The sequence below is a fragment of the Aquarana catesbeiana genome, linkage group LG12 (genome assembly GCF_042186555.1).
Source record: "Aquarana catesbeiana isolate 2022-GZ linkage group LG12, ASM4218655v1, whole genome shotgun sequence".
Taxonomy (NCBI): Eukaryota; Metazoa; Chordata; class Amphibia; order Anura; family Ranidae; genus Aquarana; species Aquarana catesbeiana.
The window spans coordinates 15,182,152-15,206,435 of record NC_133335.1 but is presented as its reverse complement, the minus strand read 5'-3'; the positions used below and the strand labels follow the sequence as shown (position 1 = coordinate 15,206,435).

General features: G+C 44.6%; 1 protein-coding gene across 1 annotated transcript in view; it reads right to left on the bottom strand.

Moving 5' to 3' along the window:
* Window positions 1-24,284, bottom strand: part of ATP9A (ATPase phospholipid transporting 9A (putative)) — a 170,026-nt gene that overhangs the window by 112,782 nt on the left and 32,960 nt on the right. The window contains exons 3-7 of the mRNA XM_073607253.1: window positions 21,326-21,439; window positions 17,600-17,708; window positions 14,948-15,006; window positions 9,161-9,212; window positions 5,257-5,351 (exon numbers count right to left, since the gene is read on the bottom strand). Coding sequence (XP_073463354.1) covers window positions 5,257-5,351; window positions 9,161-9,212; window positions 14,948-15,006; window positions 17,600-17,708; window positions 21,326-21,439 — 429 coding nt within the window. The remainder of the gene's footprint in view (window positions 1-5,256; window positions 5,352-9,160; window positions 9,213-14,947; window positions 15,007-17,599; window positions 17,709-21,325; window positions 21,440-24,284) is intronic.

Here is a 24,284-nt window from a genome sequence, read left to right as displayed (position 1 = left end):
GAAGGAAGGGGGTAAACAATGCCATGGTTGGTGTCAGTGGGAAGTAAGGGTGTAAACAATGCCATGGTTGGTGTGAGTGGGAAGGAAGGGGGTAAACAATGCCATGGTTGGTGTCAGTGGGAAGGGAGTAAACAATGCCGTTGTTGGTGTCAGTGGGAAGGGAGTAAACAATGCCATGGTTGGTGTCAGTGGGAAGGAAGGGAGTAAACAATGCCGTTGTTGGTGTCAGTGGGAAGGGAGTAAACAATGCCATGGTTGGTGTCAGTGGGAAGGAAGGGAGTAAACAATGCCATGGTTGGTGTCAGTGGGAAGGAAGGGAGTAAACAATGCCATGGTTGGTGTCAGTGGGAAGGAAGTAAACAATGCCGTTGTTGGTGTCAGTGGAAAGGAAGGGAGTAAACAATGCCATGGTTGGTGTCAGTGGGAAGGAAGGGAGTAAACAATGCCATGGTTGGTGTCAGTGGGAAGGGAGTAAACAATGCCATGGTTGGTGTCAGTGGGAAGGAAGGGAGTAAACAATGCCATGGTTGGTGTCAGGGGAAGGAAGGGAGTAAACAATGCCGTTGTTGGTGTCAGTGGGAAGGGAGTAAACAATGCCATGGTTGGTGTCAGTGGGAAGGAAGGGAGTAAACAATGCCATGGTTGGTGTCAGTGGGAAGTAAGGGTGTAAACAATGCCATGGTTGGTGTCAGTGGGAAGTAAGGGTGTAAACAATGCCATGGTTGGTGTCAGTGGGAAGGAAGGGAGTAAACAATGCCATGGTTGGTGTCAGTGGAAAGGAAGGGAGTAAACAATGCCATGGTTGGTGTCAGTGGGAAGTAAGGGTGTAAACAATGCCATGGTTGGTGTGAGTGGGAAGGAAGGGGGTAAACAATGCCATGGTTGGTGTCAGTGGGAAGGGAGTAAACAATGCCGTTGTTGGTGTCAGTGGGAAGGGAGTAAACAATGCCATGGTTGGTGTCAGTGGGAAGGAAGGGAGTAAACAATGCCGTTGTTGGTGTCAGTGGGAAGGGAGTAAACAATGCCATGGTTGGTGTCAGTGGGAAGGAAGGGAGTAAACAATGCCGTTGTTGGTGTCAGTGGGAAGGAAGGGAGTAAACAATGCCATGGTTGGTGTCAGTGGGAAGGAAGGGAGTAAACAATGCCATTGTTGGTGTCAGTGGGAAGGGAGTAAACAATGCCATGGTTGGTGTCAGTGGGAAGGAAGGGAGTAAACAATGCCATGGTTGGTGTCAGGGGAAGGAAGGGAGTAAACAATGCCATTGTTGGTGTCAGTGGAAAGGAAGGGAGTAAACAATGCCATGGTTGGTGTCAGTGGGAAGTAAGGGTGTAAACAATGCCATGGTTGGTGTGAGTGGGAAGGAAGGGGGTAAACAATGCCATGGTTGGTGTCAGTGGGAAGGGAGTAAACAATGCCGTTGTTGGTGTCAGTGGGAAGGGAGTAAACAATGCCATGGTTGGTGTCAGTGGGAAGGAAGGGAGTAAACAATGCCGTTGTTGGTGTCAGTAGGAAGGGAGTAAACAATGCCATGGTTGGTGTCAGTGGGAAGGAAGGGAGTAAACAATGCCATGGTTGGTGTCAGTGGGAAGGAAGGAAGTAAACAATGCCGTTGTTGGTGTCAGTGGGAAGGAAGGGAGTAAACAATGCCATGGTTGGTGTCAGTGGGAAGGAAGGGAGTAAACAATGCCGTTGTTGGTGTCAGTGGGAAGGGAGTAAACAATGCCATGGTTGGTGTCATTGGGAAGTAAGGGTGTAAACAATGCCATGGTTGGTGTCAGTGGGAAGGAAGGGAGTAAACAATGCCATGGTTGGTGTCAGTGGAAAGGAAGGGAGTAAACAATGCCATGGTTGGTGTCAGTGGGAAGTAAGGGTATAAACAATGCCATGGTTGGTGTGAGTGGGAAGGAAGGGGGTAAACAATGCCATGGTTGGTGTCAGTGGGAAGGAAGGGAGTAAACAATGCCATGGTTGGTGTCAGTGGGAAGTAAGGGTGTAAACAATGCCATGGTTGGTGTGAGTGGGAAGGAAGGGGTAAACAATGCCATTGTTGGTGTCAGTGGGAAGGGAGTAAACAACGCCATGGTTGTGTCAGTGGGAAGGAAGGGAGTAAACAATGCCATGGTTGTGTCAGTGGAAGGAAGGGAGTAAACAATGCCATGGTCGGTATCAGTGGGAAGAATAGTGCCCCATTGTTGGTTTCATTGGGAGGAATAGTGCCCCGAGGGCCAGATAAAGGCAAGAAAATGGCCACATCTGGCCCCTGGGCCGCAGTTTGGAGACCACTGGCCTATGCAATTTTTTAAAAGCTGAACTCTGGCCTTCCCGTCCGTTCTTGCAGTTTTACAGGCTCCTCTTCGCTTGTACTAAAATTGCTGATCTCATAGGCATGTGCAGGGGTGTGTGCCTGGGCACACCCTTATCACTGTGCGGTGTGGACTCCCCCTACAGCCCCAGGCTTCCCCTGTGCTGTGTTGCCACCCCACCCCCTGTAGTGCTGCTGGCTTCCCTCCTCTTCTCTCCTCTGGGATGTTTCAGGATGGAGAGCGGGGGGAAGGGACTAGTCAATAAGTAATTTACTGGCCCCTTCATTTTCTAAATTCACATGTTTGAGCTTTGGGGTGCACACCTATGGCCGATCTCACTGCACAAGCCGAGCTTCTAACAGTGTGCATTAGAAGCTGCAGCAAGTCAGATAGAGCCATGCCTAATTTCCTGGCTGGATGATGCCTAGCTTCATCTAAGCTGGGGGGGGCGGCAAGCCATCGATCGTAAGAGCCAACAGGTGGATCGTGACCACGGCTCTGCCTCCCCCCAGACCTGACCTGCATTGGGCATCGGCAGGCACATCGGACAGTGGCAGGGGATCGGGCATTGGCAGGCACATCAGGCAGTGGATCGGGCATCGGTGGGCACATCGGACAGTGGATTGGGCATTGACAGGCACATCAGGCAGTGGATTGGGCATCGGCAGGCACATCAGGCAGTGGATCGGGCATCGGCAGGCACATCAGGCAGTGGATCGGGCATCGACAGGCACATCAGGCAGTGGATTGGGCATCGACAGGCACATCAGGCAGTGGATTGGGCATCGGTGGGCACATCAGGCAGTGGATTGGGCATCGGTGGGCACATCAGGCAGTGGATTGGGCATCGGTGGGCACATCAGGCAGTGGATTGGGCATCGGTGGGCACATCAGGCAGTGGATTGGGCATCGGTGGGCACATCAGGCAGTGGATTGGGCATCGGTGGGCACATCAGGCAGTGGATTGGGCATCAGCGGGCACATCAGGCAGTGGATTGGGCATCGGCGGGCACATCGGGCAGTGGCAGGGGATCGAGCATCGGCGGGCACATCAGGCAGTGGATTAAGCATCGGCGGGCACATTGGGCAGTGGATCGGGCATCGGCAGGCACATCAGGCAGTGAATTGGACATTGGCGGGCACATCAGGCAGTGGATTGGACATCGGCGGGCACATCGGGCAGAGGCGGGGGATTGGGCATCGGCAGGCACATCGGGCAGCGGCGGACATCAGGATGCAGCGGGCAGCGGTTCCTATGTCTTCTCCTCCTCGCTTCCGCCGTGCGTCCCCTCCTCCTAGGCATCCAATAGGATCGCCTGTCCTTTCAGCCAGTCGGGTGACGGGTATAAGACCCGCTTCCCGATTGGCCGGGAGGAGAATCAGTGTTGCAACAGTGAATATTCATTCGCTGTTTTAACACCTGGGTGGGCTCGTGGCGCAATGCTCTGCCACCCGAGCCCACCCTATTTTGAAGCCTAGTAGAGCCTCCGGCTGTAATCAGGTGCTTCAAAAAAAACAGCCCGCCAATGTAATTCATGCGCCCGGCGTCCTGAAAGGGGCCGGACGCATGAACAGGGGGCAGCGGCATGTGGATCATAGAGCATTAATTAGGATGTGGTGGGTGTGGATAGAGGGGGCGACGCCTCTGTGTCCGTGTCTCTCTCTCTCTCTCTCTCTCTCTCTCTCTCTCTACACACGTGATTCTGCACTTCAGCCTAGGGGGCGCTGCTGCTGTGATTAGTCACAGCAGAAGCCCATCTGCGGGTGCCAGGCAATAGATGTCCGCTGGCACCCGCTGATCGTCAGGCAGAGACACAAGACAGAGCTCTGCCTATGTAAACAAGGCAGAGCTCTGTTCTGACAGGGGGAAGTGATGGATCTTGTGTCCCTGTGAAGCAGCGAATAAAATCCATTGCTTCTCTCAGTAAAAGCAACACACAGTTTACACAAAAACACTGGCTAGGAACACATTTAACCCTTTGATCGCCCCTGATGTTCAACCCCTTCCCAGCCAGTGTCATTAGTACAGTGACAGTGCATATTTCTAGCACTGATCACTGTATTAGTGTCACTGATCCCCCAAAAGTGTCAGTTAGAGTCCGATCAGTTAGAGTCCCCCGCAATATCGCAGTCCCGCTATAAGTTGCTGATAGCCCCCATTACTAGTACAAAAAAATAAATAAATAAAAATCCAATATATATCCCTCCACAGTTAGAAACACCTCCCTAGGGAACACATAACCCCTTGATCGCCCCCCCCCCCCCCCCTAGTGTTCACCCCTTCCCTGCCAGTGACATTTATACAGTAATCAGTGGCTATTTTTAGCACTGATCAATGTATAAATGTCAATGGTCCCAAACATGTGTCAAAAAAGTGTCCGATGTGTCCGCCCCAATGTCGCAGTCCCGCTAAAAAATTGCAGATCACCGCCATTACTAAAAAAAAATAAATAAATAAATAAAAATGCAATAAATCTATTCCCTATTTTGTAGATGGTATAACTTTTGCACAAACAAATCAATATACTGCTTATTGGGACTTTTTTTTTTACCAAAAATATGTAGCAGAATACATATTGGCCTAATTTATGAAGGAATTTGACCTTTTACATTTTTTTTTTTTTTTTATTAGATAGGTCTTATAGGGGAAAGTAAAAAAAAAAAAATTAATAAAAAAATATATAAATTTTTTAAATGGTCTATTTTTTGTTTATAGCACAAAAAATAAAAACCGCAGAGGTGATCAACTACCACCAAAAGAAAGTTCTATTTGTGGGAAAAAAAAACCAGGACATTATTTATAATTTGTGTACAGTGTTGCACGACCGCACAATTTTCAGTTAAAGTAAACGCATTGCCGTATCGCAAAAAAAAATGGCCTGGTCATGAAGAGGGGGAAGTGTTTAAAATTGCTTTTCACCATAAAGTCCGGTGAAGACGAGGGACACTTACTGCTGCTGTCGGCAGTCTTTGTGTGCAGGATACCGGCAATCGAAGCTTCCAGTCTGTCTCGCCATCCAATTGGTCAGTCCTCAGGAAGCAAGAGCCTATAAGAGAAGACGGACGATCCTCACTATAAAAAACATCGCACTTTATTAAAAAGCAAAAAGCCCAAATATCATCATCAGGGCACAGATGGTGATAAAAACCTGACAGCAAGTAGTGATTAGTAACATTTAGGCTCCTTTCCACACTTGTGTGACTTGGGACTGCAGAGTCGCATAACAAGTCGTACCCCATGATGTCCAATGAGCACCGTTCATATCTGCGCGTCTGCAAGTCGCAGCGACTTCAAAGTAGTCCCTGCGCTACTTGGGTCCGACTTTGATGTGACTTGAGGTCCAAAGGCCCCAAGATTACCCACTTAAAGACCAGCCTCGTTTTAAGATTTTGGTGTTTACACGTTTAAAACTGTTTTTTTTTTTTTTTTTGCTAGAAAATTACTTAGAACCCCCAAACATTATATATTGTTTTTTATTCTAACACCCTAGAGAATAAAATGGCGGCCGTTGCAATACTTTTTTTCACACTGTATTTGCGCAGCGGTCTTACTTTTTTTGGAAAAAATTCACTTTTTTGAATAAAAAAAATAAGACAACAGTAAAGTTAGCCGAATTATTTTTTTTTACTGGGAAAGATAATGTTACGCCGAGCAAATTGATACCCAACGTGTCACGCTTCAAAATTGCGCCCGCTCGTGGAATGGCGACAAACTTTTACCCTCAAAAATCTCCATAGGCGACGTTTAAAAAAAATTCTACAGGTTGCATGTTTTGTGTTACAGAGGGGGTCTAGGGCTAGAATTATTGCTCTCGCTCTACCGATCGCGGCGATACCTCACATGTGTGGTTTGACCACCGTTTTCATATACGGGCGCTACTCACGTATGCGTTCGCTTCTGTGCGCGAGCTCGTTGGGACAGGGCGTTTTAAACAATTTTTTCTTTTTTCCTTATTTATTTTTCTTGATTTTATTTATTTTTATACTGTTTTTTAAAAAAAATTGGGTCACTTTTATTCCTATTGCAAGGAATGTAAACATCCCTTGTAATAGAAAAAAGCATGACAGGTCCTCTTATATATATGAGATCTGGGGTCAAAAAAGTCCTCAGATCTCATATTGGGACTTAAATGCAATAAAAAAGAAAAAAAAAAAAAAAATTGTCATTTGAAAAAATGACATTGAAAAAAATGTGGCTTTAAGAGGTATGGGTGGAAGTGATGTTTTGAGGTCGCTTCCGCCCCGCAGTGTCATGGAGACGGGTGGGGGCCATCTTCCCCCTCACTAGTCTATGTCAGCCCAGAGGACAGACGCGATCGCCTCCGCCGCTGCCGGCGGCTACGGTAAGCGGCGGAGGGCACCAGATCGCGGCGGGAGGGGGGGGGCCCTGTCCCGCCACCGATAAAAGTGATCTCGCGGCGAATCCGCCGTAGAGACCACTTTTATCTTGTAGGCGGCTGAACTCGGGGATACCAGGGTTATGGCAGCTAGCTGCTGCATTAACAACGATATCCGTCCCCAACAAAGGGACGTATATGTACATGCGGCGGTCGGCAAGTGGTTACACAGGCATTGCTTCAAGGTCGCCTCAAAATCGCGGGAAAAACCGCATCAAACCACAGAAAAATCGCACGACTTTCAAGTCGCACAAGTGTGAAAGGAGCCTTAACGGGACTCGTTTTATAATGTTGAAGACGTTTCAAATCTTCCCCAATTCTTCTGTTCTAATGAGTGTCAGGAAAATGCTGCAGCAATTATAGCCGACTTCCCAACTTCGAACATGGGAAGATGTAACTAGAGCAGGATATTCCCCACCACCTTCACACCTCCCATCCTCTTCTCCCTTCACTACTAACTATACTAGGACTTGGATAAATCAGAACCTTAAAGTGATATTAAGCTTTATTTATTTATTTTTTAAAATAAACATGTTATACTTACCTGCTCTGTGCAATGGTTTTGCACAGAGCAGCTTCGACCCTTTTCTTTTCGGGTCCCCCCCCACAGTCGCTCCTAGCCCTTCGAGCAGTGCCCCCAAAGAAAGCCGCTTTCTCCCAGTTTGAGTGCTGCTGTTCAGGTAATCACGCAAAAACCGACAGCTCAGGTCGATCTCAAGCCCCCCACCCCCCCCCCAGCACTGAGCAATTGTTTTCTGACAGGGGGACAGGCCCCCCCACCAGAACACTCCGGTTAACGCTCTCCGCCATTGGCAGAGAGCGCTGATCGGAAGGCGGTCTCCTGCTGGTTGTCCAGCATGCCCGTCCGACAGAAGCTGGCCGAACGGCCGACTTCTGTTGGACCGGCTGCCATACACACGGGGGCCGAATTTCGGGCGTTTTTTATTGAACCGGCCGATGTCTCCTGTCATTCGGCCTGTGTGTTCTAGGCTTAACCCAGGTTCTTAAAGTGATTGTAAAGTCATTTTCTTATTATAGAATTAACAAACATGTAATACTTCGCTGCTCTGTTGAAGTGGATTTGCACAGAGCAGCCCAGATCCTCCTCTTTTTGGCACCCTCTTTGCTGCTCCTGGCCCCTCCCCCCTGTTCAGTGCCCCCACAGCCAGCAGCTTGCTATGGGGGGCACCCAAGCCGAGTCAAAGCTCCCAGTGTCCATTCAGACACGGAGCCCCGACCCCTCTCTCCCCTGTTTGGCTAGCTGACTTTGACTGACAGCCAATGGCGCCGCTGCTGTGTCTCAGGCCAATCAGAAGGGACAATCTCGGATTGGCTGAGACACTCGTGGACATCGCTGGACAGAGAGGGACCTCAGGTAAGTGTTAGGGGGGCTGCTACACACAGGTTTTTTTTTTTTTTTAACTTAGTAAATAGAATGCATTAAGATAAAAAAAACCTTCTTCCTTTACAAACCCTTTAACCACATGCCGACCAGCGCACGACGATGTACGTCGGCACAATGGCACGGCTGGGCAAAAGGGTGTACATGTACGTCCCTTTTAAACTGCGGCACTGTGGGCGCACGCCATGTGCTCCGTGACCGTGCCCGCGGGCTCGATGTCCGCCGGGTGCCTGCGATCGTGTCAAGGAGCGGCAGAATGGGGAGATGTAAACAAGGCATTTCCCTGTTCTGCCTAGCAACATGACAGGGATCTACTGCTCGGGAGCAGTGATTGCTGTCATGTCAGTGGTAGCCCCTCCCACCCTACGGTTATAATCACTACCTAGGACACACTTAACCCCTTGATTGCCCCCCTAGTGTTTAACCCCTTTCCTGCCAGTGTCATTTACACAGTAAATCAATGCATTTTTATAGCACTGATCGCTGTATAAATGACAATGGTCCCCAAATAGTGTCAAAAGTGTCCGATGTGTCCGCCATAATGTCGCAGTCACGATAAAAATCGCAGATCGCCGCCATTACTAATAAAAAGAAATAATAAAAATGTAAAATATATTGCTTTTTTTTCAAAATTTTGTTTATAGCGCTAAAAATAAAAAACACGCAGAGGTGAGCAAATACCACCAAAAGAAAGCTCTATTTGTGGGGAAAAAGGCGACCAATTTTGTTTGGGTGCAACGGTCGCACGACCGCGCAATTGTCAGTTAAAGCGGCGCAGTGCCGTAGTGCACTGGTCAGGAAGGCGGTAAATCCTTCCGGGGGTGAAGTGGTTAAAGTGATACTAAAGTCTTTTTATATAAAATATATAAAAAAAAAAGATTTAATAGTATTTTTATTTTATTTTTTTATATAGAAACAGAGTTCAGCTTTAGCCATAAAAAGCCCCAATCTGGGCTCTAACTTCTATTCAACATCCGGAAACTTATTGTTGCTCTTGCTATGAGCACATATTACATGTTCGGGGCAAACAAATCCTGCTGTGATTCAGGTCAATTACCATTTTTCTCCGACGTCCGCAGAAATATCATGTCTGCCGGTATTCGTTGATTCTACAAAGTAAAAAAAAAAAAAAAAAAAAAAAAAGTGTGAAAAAAGATAAAAATTAGTAAATGTAATATCTAACTAATTTAATATGAAGAAATGCACATCTTGAAAGCTTAAATATTTACTCCTGAAGAAAAAAGAAAAAATCACTATGGTCACTTCTATCATCTTGTAAGTGTTTTTAATCTTATCCTATTAAAGTCATCATTTTAATACTACACTCAGGTCAGCGCCTCCCCCACCCTGTTTTTTCCTTACATGTCTTGCAGAGTTCTGGACACACTCTGAAGGATGGCTGCCTTTCTTTTTAACCCTTAATACCCCTTTCTATGGATACATCACCATCCAGCTATTACAGCCACAGACTATACCCCTAAGGATTACTCCATCTGGAGTGCCAGATAAACACTGACTATACTGCTAAATGATTCCAAATGTATCTATTGCTTCTGTCTTACTTCCTGGACATACTTTAGGTCATGGCACAGGAAGGAGTTGACCAGCTGACCTCATTAGCACACACCCTGGATCATCCACCTAGCTGCACTTTTTTTAAATGAAATGCAGTCAATCAGTGATCACCCTTCTCACTAAATACACAATATACAATCAGATTGCATAGTGTATGGCCATCTTTATACAAGTACGTAGGAGGGAGTGGACAGAAACACTCAGCTGTCAAGCCCCGTTCACAACTCTGCATAGAGGGGAACTTGCATTCCCACATGCGTTCTCTCCTTTAGCTTTACCAAATTTATATAATAGGAGGAAACACCTATCCAGCCAATCACTCTATATCCAATCAGGCAGGCCCTTGCACTACATAATTGATGGCAGATCTAAAAGAGATTGTACAATCAGATTGCATAGTGTATGGCCACCTTTATACACCTAAAATTTACTAGTTGGGCTTTCAGTGCCATTAATTGTTAACACACCAAACACAGAAGCAAAACACAGATTTTTGCATGTGAAAAAAAACGAATGGCAAATGCTGCAAAACGCACAGTAAAAAAAAAAAACACGCAACCCACAAAACGCCAAAATGTCCCATAAGCCACATATAGCACAGGCCATTGAAAATAACAGTCTGCCCTATGCGTGTCACAGGAAAAACGAGACACAAAATGTGCGCTCCCCACTATGCTAGTTGTGAATGGGGCCTGAAAGTGAAATTGGTACGGTAACACAAGAACAATGAGGCTCCGTTCACATCTGTGCGTTTCCTTGCATTTCAGAAACGTGCTACACCAAAAATCGCAGTAAAAAAGGCACCAAGCTCCTCCGCTCTAAAAAAAAAAGTTCTGAAGCTTCTTTGGGGCGATTGCTGTGTGTAGGGAAGCCCATTCAGGTGGATGGGCTGCCCTATGTGTGATGAGTGAAAATGCTCCAAAATACCTCCCCACCTCGTTAAAAAACAAAAACAAAAACCAAAAAAAAAAAAAAAAAAACACTATGCAGAAATGTGAATGGGGCTTGAAAGCTGAGTGTTTCTGTCCACTCCCTCCTATGTACTTGTATAAAGATGGCCATACACTATGCAATCTGATTGTATATTGTGTATTTAGTGAGAAGGCTGATCACTGATTGGTTGCATTTCATTTAAAAAAACGTGCAGCTGGGAGTGGGAGGGTAGATGATGATGCAGGGTGTGTGCTAATGAGGTCAGCTGGTCAACTCCTTCCTGTGTCATAACCCAAAGTTTGTAAGGAAGTAAGACAGAAGCAATAGATACGTTTGACATCATTGATGCAGGACAGTAAGGTATGCGTCTGTAGATTTTATGAAAAGCTTTGATATTTTTGCAAAAAAAAAAAAGGAAATGAATGCTATATTGTTACATAGGGGAGCTGGAATTTAGAAACAAAAAGGTGAACTTAGCCTTGAACATTTCTCTACGTGCAGAACACCAAAACATCCATCCACGGCTATCCAAGGGCAACACAAAATGGCCAGGAGGAAAACAATTTAGCCAACCACCAGTAAATCCATAGCAGACTAAATAATGTTTAAATATAAGAATCTCTGCGCTGGTCTGAAATGATGGAACAGCTGCTACTCAAGACCAGGAATGGAGTAAAAAAAAAAAAATTAAATATAAAATGGTGCGCTATATGCAAAACAATGTGACTAGATATGATACAAAAAATTAATGTTATGAAGTGATTAGTGCATAAACAAAAGGTAATATGCCTCAATATAGTGAAACAGTGACTTGCAATAAAGTGACTAGTGCATAAACCACAATAATGATTAATGGTGCTTATGGGAAAATTATATAAATTTGATATGTATACACGTCCAATATACTTCTCAAAAAAATGAATTTCGGGCCTCTGTGACTGTTAATTCAAAAACACAAAGTTCGTGCTCATGATTTTGATACAACGTATCAGATGGAACCTATTCTGCCGATCTCCTGAACTGATTTCCTGTGCTGATAAATATCGCTGAATGTTGCAAGGCGTCTAATGTATTCCACTTTAAGATAATCTCCTGTGTTTTTAAAAATGATGTTCCATTTAATGAAAATTGGCCTCTTACCGGATATGGTGGATCCATATTACAGAGATCAGACTCACTGTGTGAACATAACCACTTGTGTAGATGTTACACTCTCAGCTCTCTCATATCCATATGCTTTAAAAGAGAATTGGACTCGGGTGATCCAAAGACCAGAACATTGGATTACTCCCATAGACTCCCATCCTCCATTCCCAGCAGATGACATTTGTGTGGAAACGCGTCGGATCGGAGAATCCTTTTAGCGCCACCCAACTCGTTGGACGAGTGATATCACCTCCAGATTAAAATTTCTTACGCTTGAATTTTCAGCCTTGTTGTAAGTGTAACTTTTAAAATAATATTTTGAATACATTTTTTGTGGTTTTACACTGAGGCTTTTCCTTATCTACATATGATTTCCAAACTATTGGAGTTCCATTTGTGTTAAAATGGATACGTTTTTTTTTAATCAACACACCTGAGATATCCAAGCCGGTAATTAATGCAACACAAGCGGGCTGAATGTCTATGGGAGTAATCCAATGTTCTGGTCTTTGAATCACCCAAATCCAAGTCTCTTTTGAATATGGGAGCTGAGAGTGTAACATCTACACAAGTGGTTTTGTTCACACAGTGAGTCTGATCTCTGCAATAGGGATCCACCATATCTGGTAAGAGGCCAATTTTATTAAATGGAACATCATTTTTCAAAACACAGGAGATTATCTTAAAGCGGAATACATTAGACACCTTGCAAAATTCAACGATATTTATCAGCACAGGAGATCAGTGCAGGAGATTGTCTGAATAGATTCCATCTCATACGTTGTATCATACTCAGACTGTGTTTTTGAACAGTCACATAGGCACAAATTCATTTTTTGAGAAGTATATTGGATGTGTATACATATCAAAATTGATAATTTTCCCATAAGCACCATTAATCATCATTGTGGTTTATGCACTAGTCACTTTATTGCAAGTCACTGTTTCACTATATTGAGGCATATTACCTTGTTGTTTATGCACTAATCACTTCATAACATTCATTTTTTGTATCACATCTAGTCACATTGTTTTGCATAGGAATAGCGCACCATTTATATTAATAGACTAAATAATGAGGCTGTATACTAGCCTGAATACCTAATTTCTGGGCCCCATAACACCCCCATGTCATCATGTTACAGGTCAGATGTGAATGGTAACTTTCTGCGTACAACTCCAATTCCAAAAAAGTTGGGGAACTGTGTAAAATCTACATAAAAACAGAATGCAATGATTTGCAAATCACAAACAGCAGAAAATAAAAAAAACATATCAAAATGTTTAAATGGAGAAAATATACCATTTTAAGAAAAATAAGGTAATTTGGAAATTGATGGCACCATCACATCTCAAAAAAGTTGCGACAGGGATACAAAAAGCTGGCAAAGTTAGTGGTACTAACAAGAGCTGGAAGAACATTTTCAACTAATTAGGTGTCAGGGCTGGGCTCAGCCCTTTCTTCTCAGAGCTGGCTGCTCAGCTGTCGGCTAATTGCCAGCTCCCATCTCTCTCCACAGTTACTCGGCTGTTGATGATATCCTGCTCATCACACCTGCCTATTAAAGCTTTTCAGCCCAGTAGATCTTTGCCTTCACCTTGGTCAACATCACAGAGACTATCTCCTGCAATCCTGTTCAAGACTTGCTTTGCCGACATCCCTTCTGGCTCCAGAGCCTACTTGCTGTTCCACTACATTGATCCCTGACTTCTGGCTTGGCTGACTATCCGTTCCGGTTACTGAACTTTGGCTATGTTTTGACCAAGTTTGTTCTTTTTACTTTTATTATTAAACAAGTGTGATTTAACTGTACTTCTGTCTCAGTCTGATTTCATGGTTTCTGACATCAGGTTAATTGGCAATAGCTCAATAACAGGATTTGGTATAAAAAGAGCATCTTAGAGTTTTTTTTAAAAGTAAAGAGGTTCACCAATCTGTAAAAAGCAGCATTTAAAAATTGTCAAACAATTTCAAAATAATATTCCTCAAATGCAAAGACTTAAAAAAAAAAATAGATCATCTTCAGTACATAATATCATGAAAAGATTCAGGGAATCTGGAGGAATCTCAGTGCACAAGGGACCAGGCCGAAATGCAATATTGGATGCTTGTGGCCTTCAGAGGGCAGTGCATTAAAAACAGGCACGATTCTGTGATGGACATCAATGCATGGGCTCAGGAATACCTCCAGAAACAACTGTCTGTGCAGGGTAGAGCTCTATCATGCAAAGAAGCCATATCTGAACATGATTCAGGAACGCCACCATCTTCTCTGGGCCAAAGATCATTTAAAATGGTCTGTTACAAAGTAGAAAACTGTTCTGTGGTCAGGCAAATCGAAATTGACATTTTTTGGCAACAATGGGCGCCGTGTCCACTGGACTAAAGAGGAGAGGGACCTTCCAGCTTGTTATTAGCACTCAGTTCAAAGGCCTTCATCTCTGATGGTAGCGGGGTGCATTAGTGTGTATGGAATGGGCAGCTTGCACATCTGGAAAGACACCATCAATGCTGAAAAATATATCCAAGTTTTAGAACAGCATATCTGCCCATCCAAACGACTTATTTTTCAGGGAAGGCCTTGCATATATTTCAGCAGGACAATGCTAAACCGCATACTGCATCTATGACAACAGCATGGCTTTGTAGTATTAGAGTCCCGGTGCTTAACTAGCTGCCTGCAGTCCAGACCTTTTACCAATTGGAAATATTTGGTGCATCTTGAAACAACAATACGACAAAGACGACCCAGGTCTGTTGAGCAGTTAGAATCCTATATAAAAAAGGCAAGAATGGGATAAAATTGCACTCCCAAAACTCCAGCAACTGGTCTCTTCAGTTCCCAGATGTTTACAGAGTTTTGTTAAAAGAAAAGGGGATACAACACTGTGCTAAACATGGCACCACCTCAACTTTTATGAGATAGGTTGCTGCCATCAATTTAAAAATTTAATTTCAAAGTTAGCTTATTTTTCTTAAAATGGTCTCTTCTCAGTTTAAACATTTGATAGTTTTTTTTTCCTATTGTGAATAAAATATGGGTTAATGAGATTTGTAAATCATTGCATTCTGTTTTTATGTTGATTTTATACAGTGTCTCATTTTTTGGGATTAGTTTGTACTTCATACAAAAAAGGACAGACGGGTACAGTAACCTAACGAAAACATAGTTGATGAAGTGCTGGATACCTTCTCCACAATAACGAGGTCCCCCACTTGTATACCGGAACTCCGAACCTTCACTGTGCCTGAAAAAAAAAAAAAAAAAATCAGAGTTTGGCAAGATTCTTGTGTTCGGAGAAAGAAAGCTCATGGTAACCTAAAATGTAAAAAATACAAAATGCCCGGTATTCAGTACTGTATTACAGCAAATGGTGCCCAATTCAACCAGCAATAAAACCAGGGACGTGCAGGTAATACAATGTATTAGGGCTCCTTCATAGCAAAAGCTACTGTATGAAAGTGAGGCCTGGTGCACACTGGGCATTTCTCACCCCCTGGGCATGAGATCGCAATGTTTTCATGCAGGCGGAAGGCACAGGTGCACTGTCCAGCCCACTGCTGGCAGCTTGTAAAACTCTATGGGAGGCTGGAAACTGCTGTGGTTGGACAGGGCTGGGTGGTGCAACAAGTGGTAATAATTTTCAGGGTAGTATGCACCTAGGGATGAATGCAAGATACACTATATTACCAAAAGTATTGAGACGCCTGCCTTTACATGCACATGAACTTTAATGACATCCCAGTCTAAGTCCGTAGGGTTCAATATTGAGTTGGCCCACCCTTTGCAGCTATAACAGCTTCAACTCTTCTGGGAAGGCTGTCCACAAGGTTTAGGAGTGTGTCTATGGGAATGTTTGACCATTCTTCCAGAAGTGCATTTGGGAGATCAGGCACTGATATTGGACGAGAAGGCCTGGCTCGCAGTCTCCGCTCTAATTCATCCCAAAGGTGTTCTAATCGGGTTGAGGTCAGGACTCTGTGCAGGCCAGTCAAGCTCCTCCACCCCTAACTTGCTCATCCCTGTCTTGCTTTGTGCACTGGTGTGCAGTCATGCTGGAACAGGAAATCCCCAAACTGTTCCCACAAAGTTGGGAGCATGAAATTGTCCAAAATGTCTTGGTATGCTGATGCCTTAAGAGTTCCCTTCACTGGAACTAAGGGGCCAAGTCCAACCTCTGAAAAACAACCCCACATCATAATCCCCCCTCCACCAAATGATTTGGACCAGTGCACAAAGCAAGGTCCATAAAGACACTCGTTACTCCCATTGATCATTTTAGCATGGATGTTTATTTGCACGTTTGCGTTTAGTTACAAATCTGCTGGGACTTTTCATTACCGAATAACCTTGGGTATAAATGGTCTTTAGTTGTGCTTTAAATATAGGGTGACTGGGTAGAATTATATAACAGATATACACTCACTGGCCACTTTATTAGGTCCTCCTTGCTAGTACCCGGTTAGACCCCCCTTTTGCCTTCATACTTCGTGGCATAGATTAAACAAGGTGTTGGAAACATTCCTCAGAGATTTCGGTCCATAGTGACATGATAGCATCACGCAGTTACTGCAGAATTGTTGGCTGCACATCCATGATGTCAATCTCCCACCACATCCCATAGGTGCTCTATTGGAATGAGATGTGGTGAGTGTGGAGGCCATTGGAGTACTGTGACCTCATTGTCCAGTGGTGAGATGATTGAAGCTTTGTAATATGGTGCATTATCCTGCTGGAAGGAGCCATCAGAAGATGGGGACACTGTAGTCATAAAGGGATGGACATGGTCAGCAACAATACTCAGGTGGTGTTTAAACGATGCTCAATTGGTACAAAGTGTGCCAAGAAAATATCCCCCCCACACCATTACACCCCCACCAGCCTGAACTGTTGATACAAGGCAGGATGGATCCATGCTTTCATGTTTACACCAGATTCTGACCCCACCATCTGAATGTCACAGCTAAAATCGAGACTTATCAGACCAGGCAACGTTTTTCCAATCTTGGTGAGCCTGTGTGAATAGTAGCCTCAGTTTCTGGGTTCTTAGCTGGCAGGAGTGGCACCCGGTGTGGTCTTCAGCTGTTGTAGCCCATCTGCTTTAAGTTCTCATGTGTTGTGCATTTATAGATGGTATTCTACATACCTTGGGCGTAGTGAGTGGTTATTTGAGTTACTGTCGCCTTTCTATCATCTAGAACCAGTCTGCCCATTCTCCTCTGACATCAACAAGGCATTTTCCTTCACACAACTGCCGCTCACTGGATATTTTCTCTTTTTCGGACCATTCTCCGTAAACCCGAGAGATGGTTGTGCGTGAAAATCCCAGTAGATCAGCAGTTTTTGAAATACTCAGACCAGTCCGCCTGGCACCAACAACCATGCCACGTTCAAAGTCATTTAAACCCCCATTCTGATGCTCGGTTTGAACTTCAGCAAGTCTCTTCATCGTGTCTAGATGCCTAAAGGCATTGAGTTGCTTCCATGTGATTGGCTGATTACCAATTTGTGTTATCGAGCAATTGAGCAGGCTTACCTAATAAAGTGGCCGGTGATTAGATATCAATAGCAACGAAGGCAATCCCCAAACAGGTCTATATCAGTACAGTATAGGCTACAAATTCAGCATCATTTCACGTGTTAAAGTTTTGGGATTTAGGGATATCTAGATACCAGTGCACAAGCTGCAGAGATTAGCACTGGATTACAGTGCCCTAAAAGGTTCACCTGCCTGCATGGCACTCAGCTCCTGCAGCAATATTCCAAGCTGTCCCCACTCCTTGCCAAGCCTTTGAAAGGAAAACAGGAACAAGCATAGAAATAAAAGGCTTTAGCCTGACCTCTCGTTGTAAGCTTGCTGTAGATCTGTGAGTTGACTTCCTTATCCCTCACGAAGCATCTGATCTCCTCCACAGCCTCACGGATGATGGTGACGGCCAGGACAAACCCCTGTGAAGAGAACGGATACAGACTATTTATTCATTCTTTACTTGGTAAGAGTTATAAAAACCCCCAACCGTGTCTGTTTTGCCTAACACAATAGAAATTACATGATTTATGCATGATTGTATCCACAAGCTTTCCATTGTGTTTGGCAAAAAAGCTAAACCTGAGCTCAAGGCACAAACGTATTCACCTAAATATATTCTACATTAGCCACAGAGGTTACAAATCCATTTTGTGTGCGCCAAATGCCTTTACAAACCCAGACTTCCACCTGCGTAACATAAAATTTGCCCCTTTTTAACGAATGAAACCACCAAGCTACTCATTCACTCCCTTGTCATCGCTCTCCTTGACTATTGCACTTCCCTTCTCGTAGGCCGACCTCTCCATAAGCTATGCCCCCCCTCTTCAGTCTATCATGAATGCTGCTGCCAAACTCATCTACCTTACCAACCGCTCAGTGTCCACCACCCCAACCGCTCAGTGTCCGCCACCCCTCTCCGCCAATCCCTACACTGGCTTCCGCCCAGCAAACTAAATTCAAAATACTAACATACTAAGCCATTCACAACTCTGCCCCCGAGCTACATCACCAATCTTATCTCCAAATATCAACCAAACCGTCCTCTCCTCTCTTGACCTCCTGCTCTCAAGCTTCCTTGCCTCCTCCTCCCGTGTTCATCTCCAGAGCCTCTCCCATCCTCTGGGACTCTCTACCTCAGTCTGCCTGGCTATCTCCTACTGTAGCTGCCTTTAGGCGATTCCTGAAAACTCATCTCTTCAGGGAAGCCCATCACACCGGCAACAAATTTTTCATCACTTCCATCAGCTCATCCCCCACAGTTACAACCTTTTCTACCCACCCTCTTAGATTGTAAATTCTTATGAGCAGGGCCTCTTAACCCTCTTGTATTTTATTGTATTGTATCTATACTGTCTCCCTTTTATATTGTATATAATGGGATGTCCACTTGATCAGTAGAGGAATCTTCAGGAACACAAATATATACATCCAGTAAATACAAACTTCTTCTCTTCTACCTCCAGCACAAACTTGCTACAACGCCCAGGATCAGCTAGAACTGACTATTTGATCCAACACAGATCCAAAGTAAATGCTCTTTGCAGGCAGGCCCCTTTAGAAGTGTAGCAAAAAAGAGGTCTTTGGGGCTAGCTGTCCCATTCCTGTGACTACTGCTCCTAATACCACCTCTTCAGCAAAGCTGTATCCTGGCCTAGGCCGACAAGGCCCAGGCCTAGGGCAGCACGTTCCAGGGGGGGCAGCATGGAAAGAGTCCCCAACACTTTGCGCAGTTAGTGCAACGCCAACCTTATAGGGCAGACTGGGCTCAGAGGCAAAAAAGTCTAACGCCCCCCATAAAGCGGCCGCACTGCTTCCAGTATGCGGGCGGCCGGCATTCCGCAACTGTGGGGGGGGGGGGGGGGGGCGCCACTTCTAATTTTGCCTGTCCTCTCATCCTGGACCACAAACCTTCCTCGCTGTATGTATTCTGCTGCACCATTGGCATGGTTATATCTTCTTTGTCCTCTCCATTAAAATTATAAGAAATTTGTGCTTAAAGTAGAACTATAGACAACACTTTTTTTTTTTTCATTTTGGATAGAATAAGGGAGGGTTATTGCCCCCATCAGTTTATTTTTTACCATCCCTGTCCCATTGCAGAGATTTCCCTTCACTTCCTGCCCCATAGCCAAACAGGAAGTGAGAGGAAATCTATGCAAATTAAGGGAATTCATTGCCCCCCCCCCCCCAGGCCCTCAGAACTAGTGTCCCCACTCAAAAATTTCAGGGCGGGTCTTAAACAGCAAGGGGTGTGGCCTTGACAGGAAGGGGTGGGTCGTATTTAAATTAGGGGGTGCATGAGCTTAGTCAGGCCTAGGGCAGCACAAAACCTAAACATACTACTGCTCTTCAGCCCGCCTGCAGCTGCCTATTTCACTAGCCCTCCTGGCTACTTCTCCACAGTCCTCCCAGACTGACTCTGCATCCATCCCAGACTGCTTGCACCCAGTCCCTTCAGGCAAGCCTCTCAATCCTCTGACTGCAACACTCACAGCCCACATGGCTGTCTTCCTCCCTGGAGATTTGCCCGGCAGTGTTCTCCTGCTGTCCTCCTTGCTCCCGCGCCTTCTGGTAAAGATCCCTCCGTGTGCCATGAGAAGGGGTCCCTTCCGCACCCGAGCCCAGGCCTGAGTTCACCCCCCTCCCCCCAGACTAGGGGGCTACTCTCAAAAGCCTCCGACAGCCTAACACTCCATCTCCATATTCCACATGAACTCTACTGCTCCAGCCGAGCTGACCCTGAGTATTTGAGGGGGCCTGCCCCCTGCCAACCCATCCATTGGGGATTGGTCAGGGCCCTCAGAAGACTCCAGCCAGCTTCTCCTAGACTCCTCCCAACTGTTTCTGGAATCTTCTCCACGTTTCCAGCAAGCAGGAAGGAGCCACCAGAGATGCTGCCTGTGACTGAGTCATCCAGCCTACCCGAGTCACCCAAACCCTGACCCAGAAAAACACACAGGCTTGCCTGCTAGCCAAGCCTGAATTTACCTACACTAACAAAAAAATCCTAACATTAGCACTCTAGCCACGCTAGGGGGTGTGATATAAACGCATTCTAACTACCCTGTTAAGGGACAATGCCTTTACTTACCTATGCTGAGGGTGCTCCGGTCCAGTCACATGAGCTCTCCAGGGGCCAGGTTCAAGGGAAAGGAGAGAACAGAGACAATAGCTGAAGAACCTTGGACAATGACGTCACCCATAGACTTTACCATGGGGCATCCTTTATCGGCTGTTCCTCTTCTACACTAAAGCCAGCACTTGGGAGGCGTTCAGAGCACCCTCAGTAGAGGCAAGTATAGGCATTTTTCCCTTACAGGGTAGATAGAATAGGGTTTAGAAAGGCGGGTTTTAGTAGTTTTAAGTTAGGATTTGTCTGGATTACTTTAATGCTGCGTACACACGAGCGGACTTCTTGTCCGCCTGAACTCCAAAGGACTTTGACGGAGTTCCGACAGAGTTCCAACGAAACGGACTTGCCTACACGCGATCACACCAACGTCCGATTGTTTCGTCATTTTTGGTCCGTCGGACTAGCATACAGACGAACTGATTTTTCGATAGAAATCGAGTCTGTCGGAAAGATTTCAAACATGTTCGATTTCTAGGTCCATTGGAATTTGACGGAAAGGGTCCAATGAAGGTCCGAATCCTTCTGTCCGACCTTTTCTGCCGGAAAGTCCGGTCGCGTGTATGCGGCATAAGTGGTATAACACCTTGATGAATCTGGGCCAAGGTTACCATTTAATGAATATGTGACCTGAATCACAGATGAACAATGAGAGGTTTGTATTAAAAGTAAAAATGTGTCAGTTATTGCAAAACTGAATAAAAAACAACCGAAGGTGAATTTCAATAAAGCATATGCAAAACAGTTTAAAAAAAAAAAATGTAAGAAGAAGTGTTGTCAATTTTTGAACAAGGTTTTACAAAACTGAAAAAAAAAAAAAAAGCTCCACATTAGCCATTTCAACTCTTAGGAATAAGCCCCAAATAATTTACCAAGAGAAATTAAGAAATTAGACAATCCACTCACCAGAGGAACCCAGAAGGTATAGAGGGGTCCCAGGCGCATCTCGGGCACAAACTGCGAACAGGCCAGCAGTAGGAAATACAGGTTGAAGAAGTATTTGAATTGATTGAAGAGAATCTGAAAAATGAGAGAACAAAAATACCAGATTGTCATTACTAGACGAACAACCATACAAAAACATCTCCTGCTACTTTAAGGAAAGAATACGTAATGGTAAATTACCAGCAAACAATCAGATTCTTGATACCATTGTTCTTTCTTGGACTAGGAAACTGGTAGCCAAAATCTGTGGAATTGCAAGATAGACACCTGCTTCTCCTTCAGCTATTAATCTGTCAGAATTGGCACCTTATTAAAGCTCAGCTTACTGATATTCATTATGGGCGACATGGTTTTATGATGAAGAAAAGAGCAAAGAGCAAAGTCGAGCAACCCAAACAACTTTACTTCTAACAGAAAACTGTAAAAGTCTGTGTTTTAGACCAGGGGTCTCCAAACTGTGGCCCTTTGCTAGCCTTTATGCGGCCCTTGAGGCACAACTTCTTCCACCGATATGAGGCACTATTCCTCTCACCGACACTAACAATGGGGCACTATATCTTCCACCGATACCAATGATGTAATACTATTCCTCCAACTAATAGGGGGAATACTCCTCCTATTGACCACCACCAACCCTGACGCCATATTTATTCTCACTGATGCTGGGCCAGTGACATTTTCTGCCCCTGCTGGCCACAATCCGGCCCTTCAAAAGTCTGAAGGACAATAAAGTGGCTCTTTGTTTGAAAAGTTTGGAGATCCCCGTTTTAGACTAACCATATAGATGGATACAGGTCTCCCCAATAAGGATGGGCAGATTTCTCATGTACACTCTAAAGCACACCTCAATGTGGTCATGCTATGGCTAATTAAATATGTTTACTTGGCCAAAAGCAGAAACGATAAGACTTGCCATCTGTAACTTATACCGGTTTCTATGGCTTTGTGCTGGTGTTTGTTCCCATCAAAAATTGTATAAAAACGTTCAAAAACCGTTTGCTGTAACTGAAATCTGATTGGTATGGATAACTTTACATTTTTCTTTGCACTATTGACAACCCAGAGCTCCCAACTGTCCCTGATTTTGAGGGACTGTCCCCAATTTGGAACAATGTCCCTCTGTCCCTCTTTCCTCCTCATTTGTCCCTCATTTTGGTCTGATCCATATAGATGTATATAAAATGCACCGCTGACATCCGCCGCTCCATAGAGGTGCTGATTGGAGCACCTGTGGGAAAGGGGCCTTAAAACAGACCTATACATACAACTGTCCCTGATTTCGAAGGGACTGTCCCTGATTTCGAAGGGACTGTCCCTGATTTCGAAGGGACTGTCCCTGATTTCGAGCAATGTCCCTCTGTCCCTCATTCCTCCTCATTTGTCCCTCATTTTGGTCTGATCTATATAGATGTATATAAAATGCACTTTTTATCTATCAAAAAGTGTTTTCCAGCGCTAAACCTTTCATCTGCTTTCTAAATTGCTGCATTTGTAAATTCCAAAAGCCAATATGAAGGAATAGTAGTGGTAAAAAAAAAAGCACTTGTGGGTTTAACCCATCTTGTTTATGTACAATTCCCCTTTAAGGGGGCGTGGCAAGGGTGTGTCCTATGCCTGCATACTTTTGCAGATAGGTGTCCCTCATTCCCATCTCAGAACGTTGGGAGGTATGAATACCCCTGTGTATAATCCCAATTTTTGACTTTGTTCAGGCTGCTGAAGGACAATTCCAGGCAACGGGTTAAAAGCAATACAGGACCTGCTAATGCCATCCAGGCAGCAAAGTTTAAATAAGTCCACTCAATTTACCATCCAGGTGAGTTTTACACAATCCCCTTGCAATCAGATTTAGCAAATTTTGTCATAGTCCTCTTAGGCAAGACTTATGGCCCGTACACACGATCCGAAAAATCGGACCAAAAACACCGCTTTGGACGCGATCATACGATAACCGGATCGTTAAGTACAGAGCTTTCCAGAGCCAATCACGAGTTCATCCGATATTTTTTGATCAGACAAGCATGAAAATTTTCCTCCTACGATTTTCGTTTAGTCAGTATGGTTGTCGTCCGAAAATGCAATATAAATCACTACAACACATGACATCACTTCCAATTTTTTTTTTCTGTCGTACGAGAATTTTCGTGACTTTAGTAACCTATTCAATTTCTACTTGCGACTAGTAAGTGGAAAAAGTCGGACGATTTGCCGTCCGATTTTCGGATCGTGTGTACGGGGCATAAAGGCCCCTTTCGCACATGCAAGACAGTATGTGTTTTTCATCCATCCGTTGATGGATGAAAATTGGGCATCAATGCATCTCTATGGAAAAATCGGAAGTAAACAGATGATCGGCCATTTACATCCATTTACATCCCCTTCTGTCAACATCTGTTTTTTGGAATGGAAAAAAGTGCACCTCCACCACATAGAAGACCTTTACCCCGAGGGGAAAATCTGATGTTCATTCATGGACCGATCTCTCTCCATGCGGGAGGAAACCAAACCAGACATCTTATACTCTCACAGGAACCAAGAAGTCAACTCAGCATTCAGTGGACAATATGCCAGGATACCCAAAAAGAAAAAAAAACTTGCAAACAAAGATGGCGGCAGCAAGCCATGTGCTCACATCTGTAGGTCAAAGGAATAGAATTGCATTCCAAAATGTTCACTCCAAGAAAGTTAATTCCATCTTCTAAACGTTAGAGTTCCTTTTGTCCACAGTGACCAGAAAATTTGAAAGAGCGGGATGGAAAATGTTTCTTAAACAAATTTTCAACAGTGTATGTGGTTGTCATTTGGGAAAGTCCATTTGCTCCAAAATCAAATGTTTTGGACAACATTTGTCAAGTACTATGTACTATATGTACTACAACCTATATATCAGAATGAGGTTCACATAGAAAATAAGGATTTT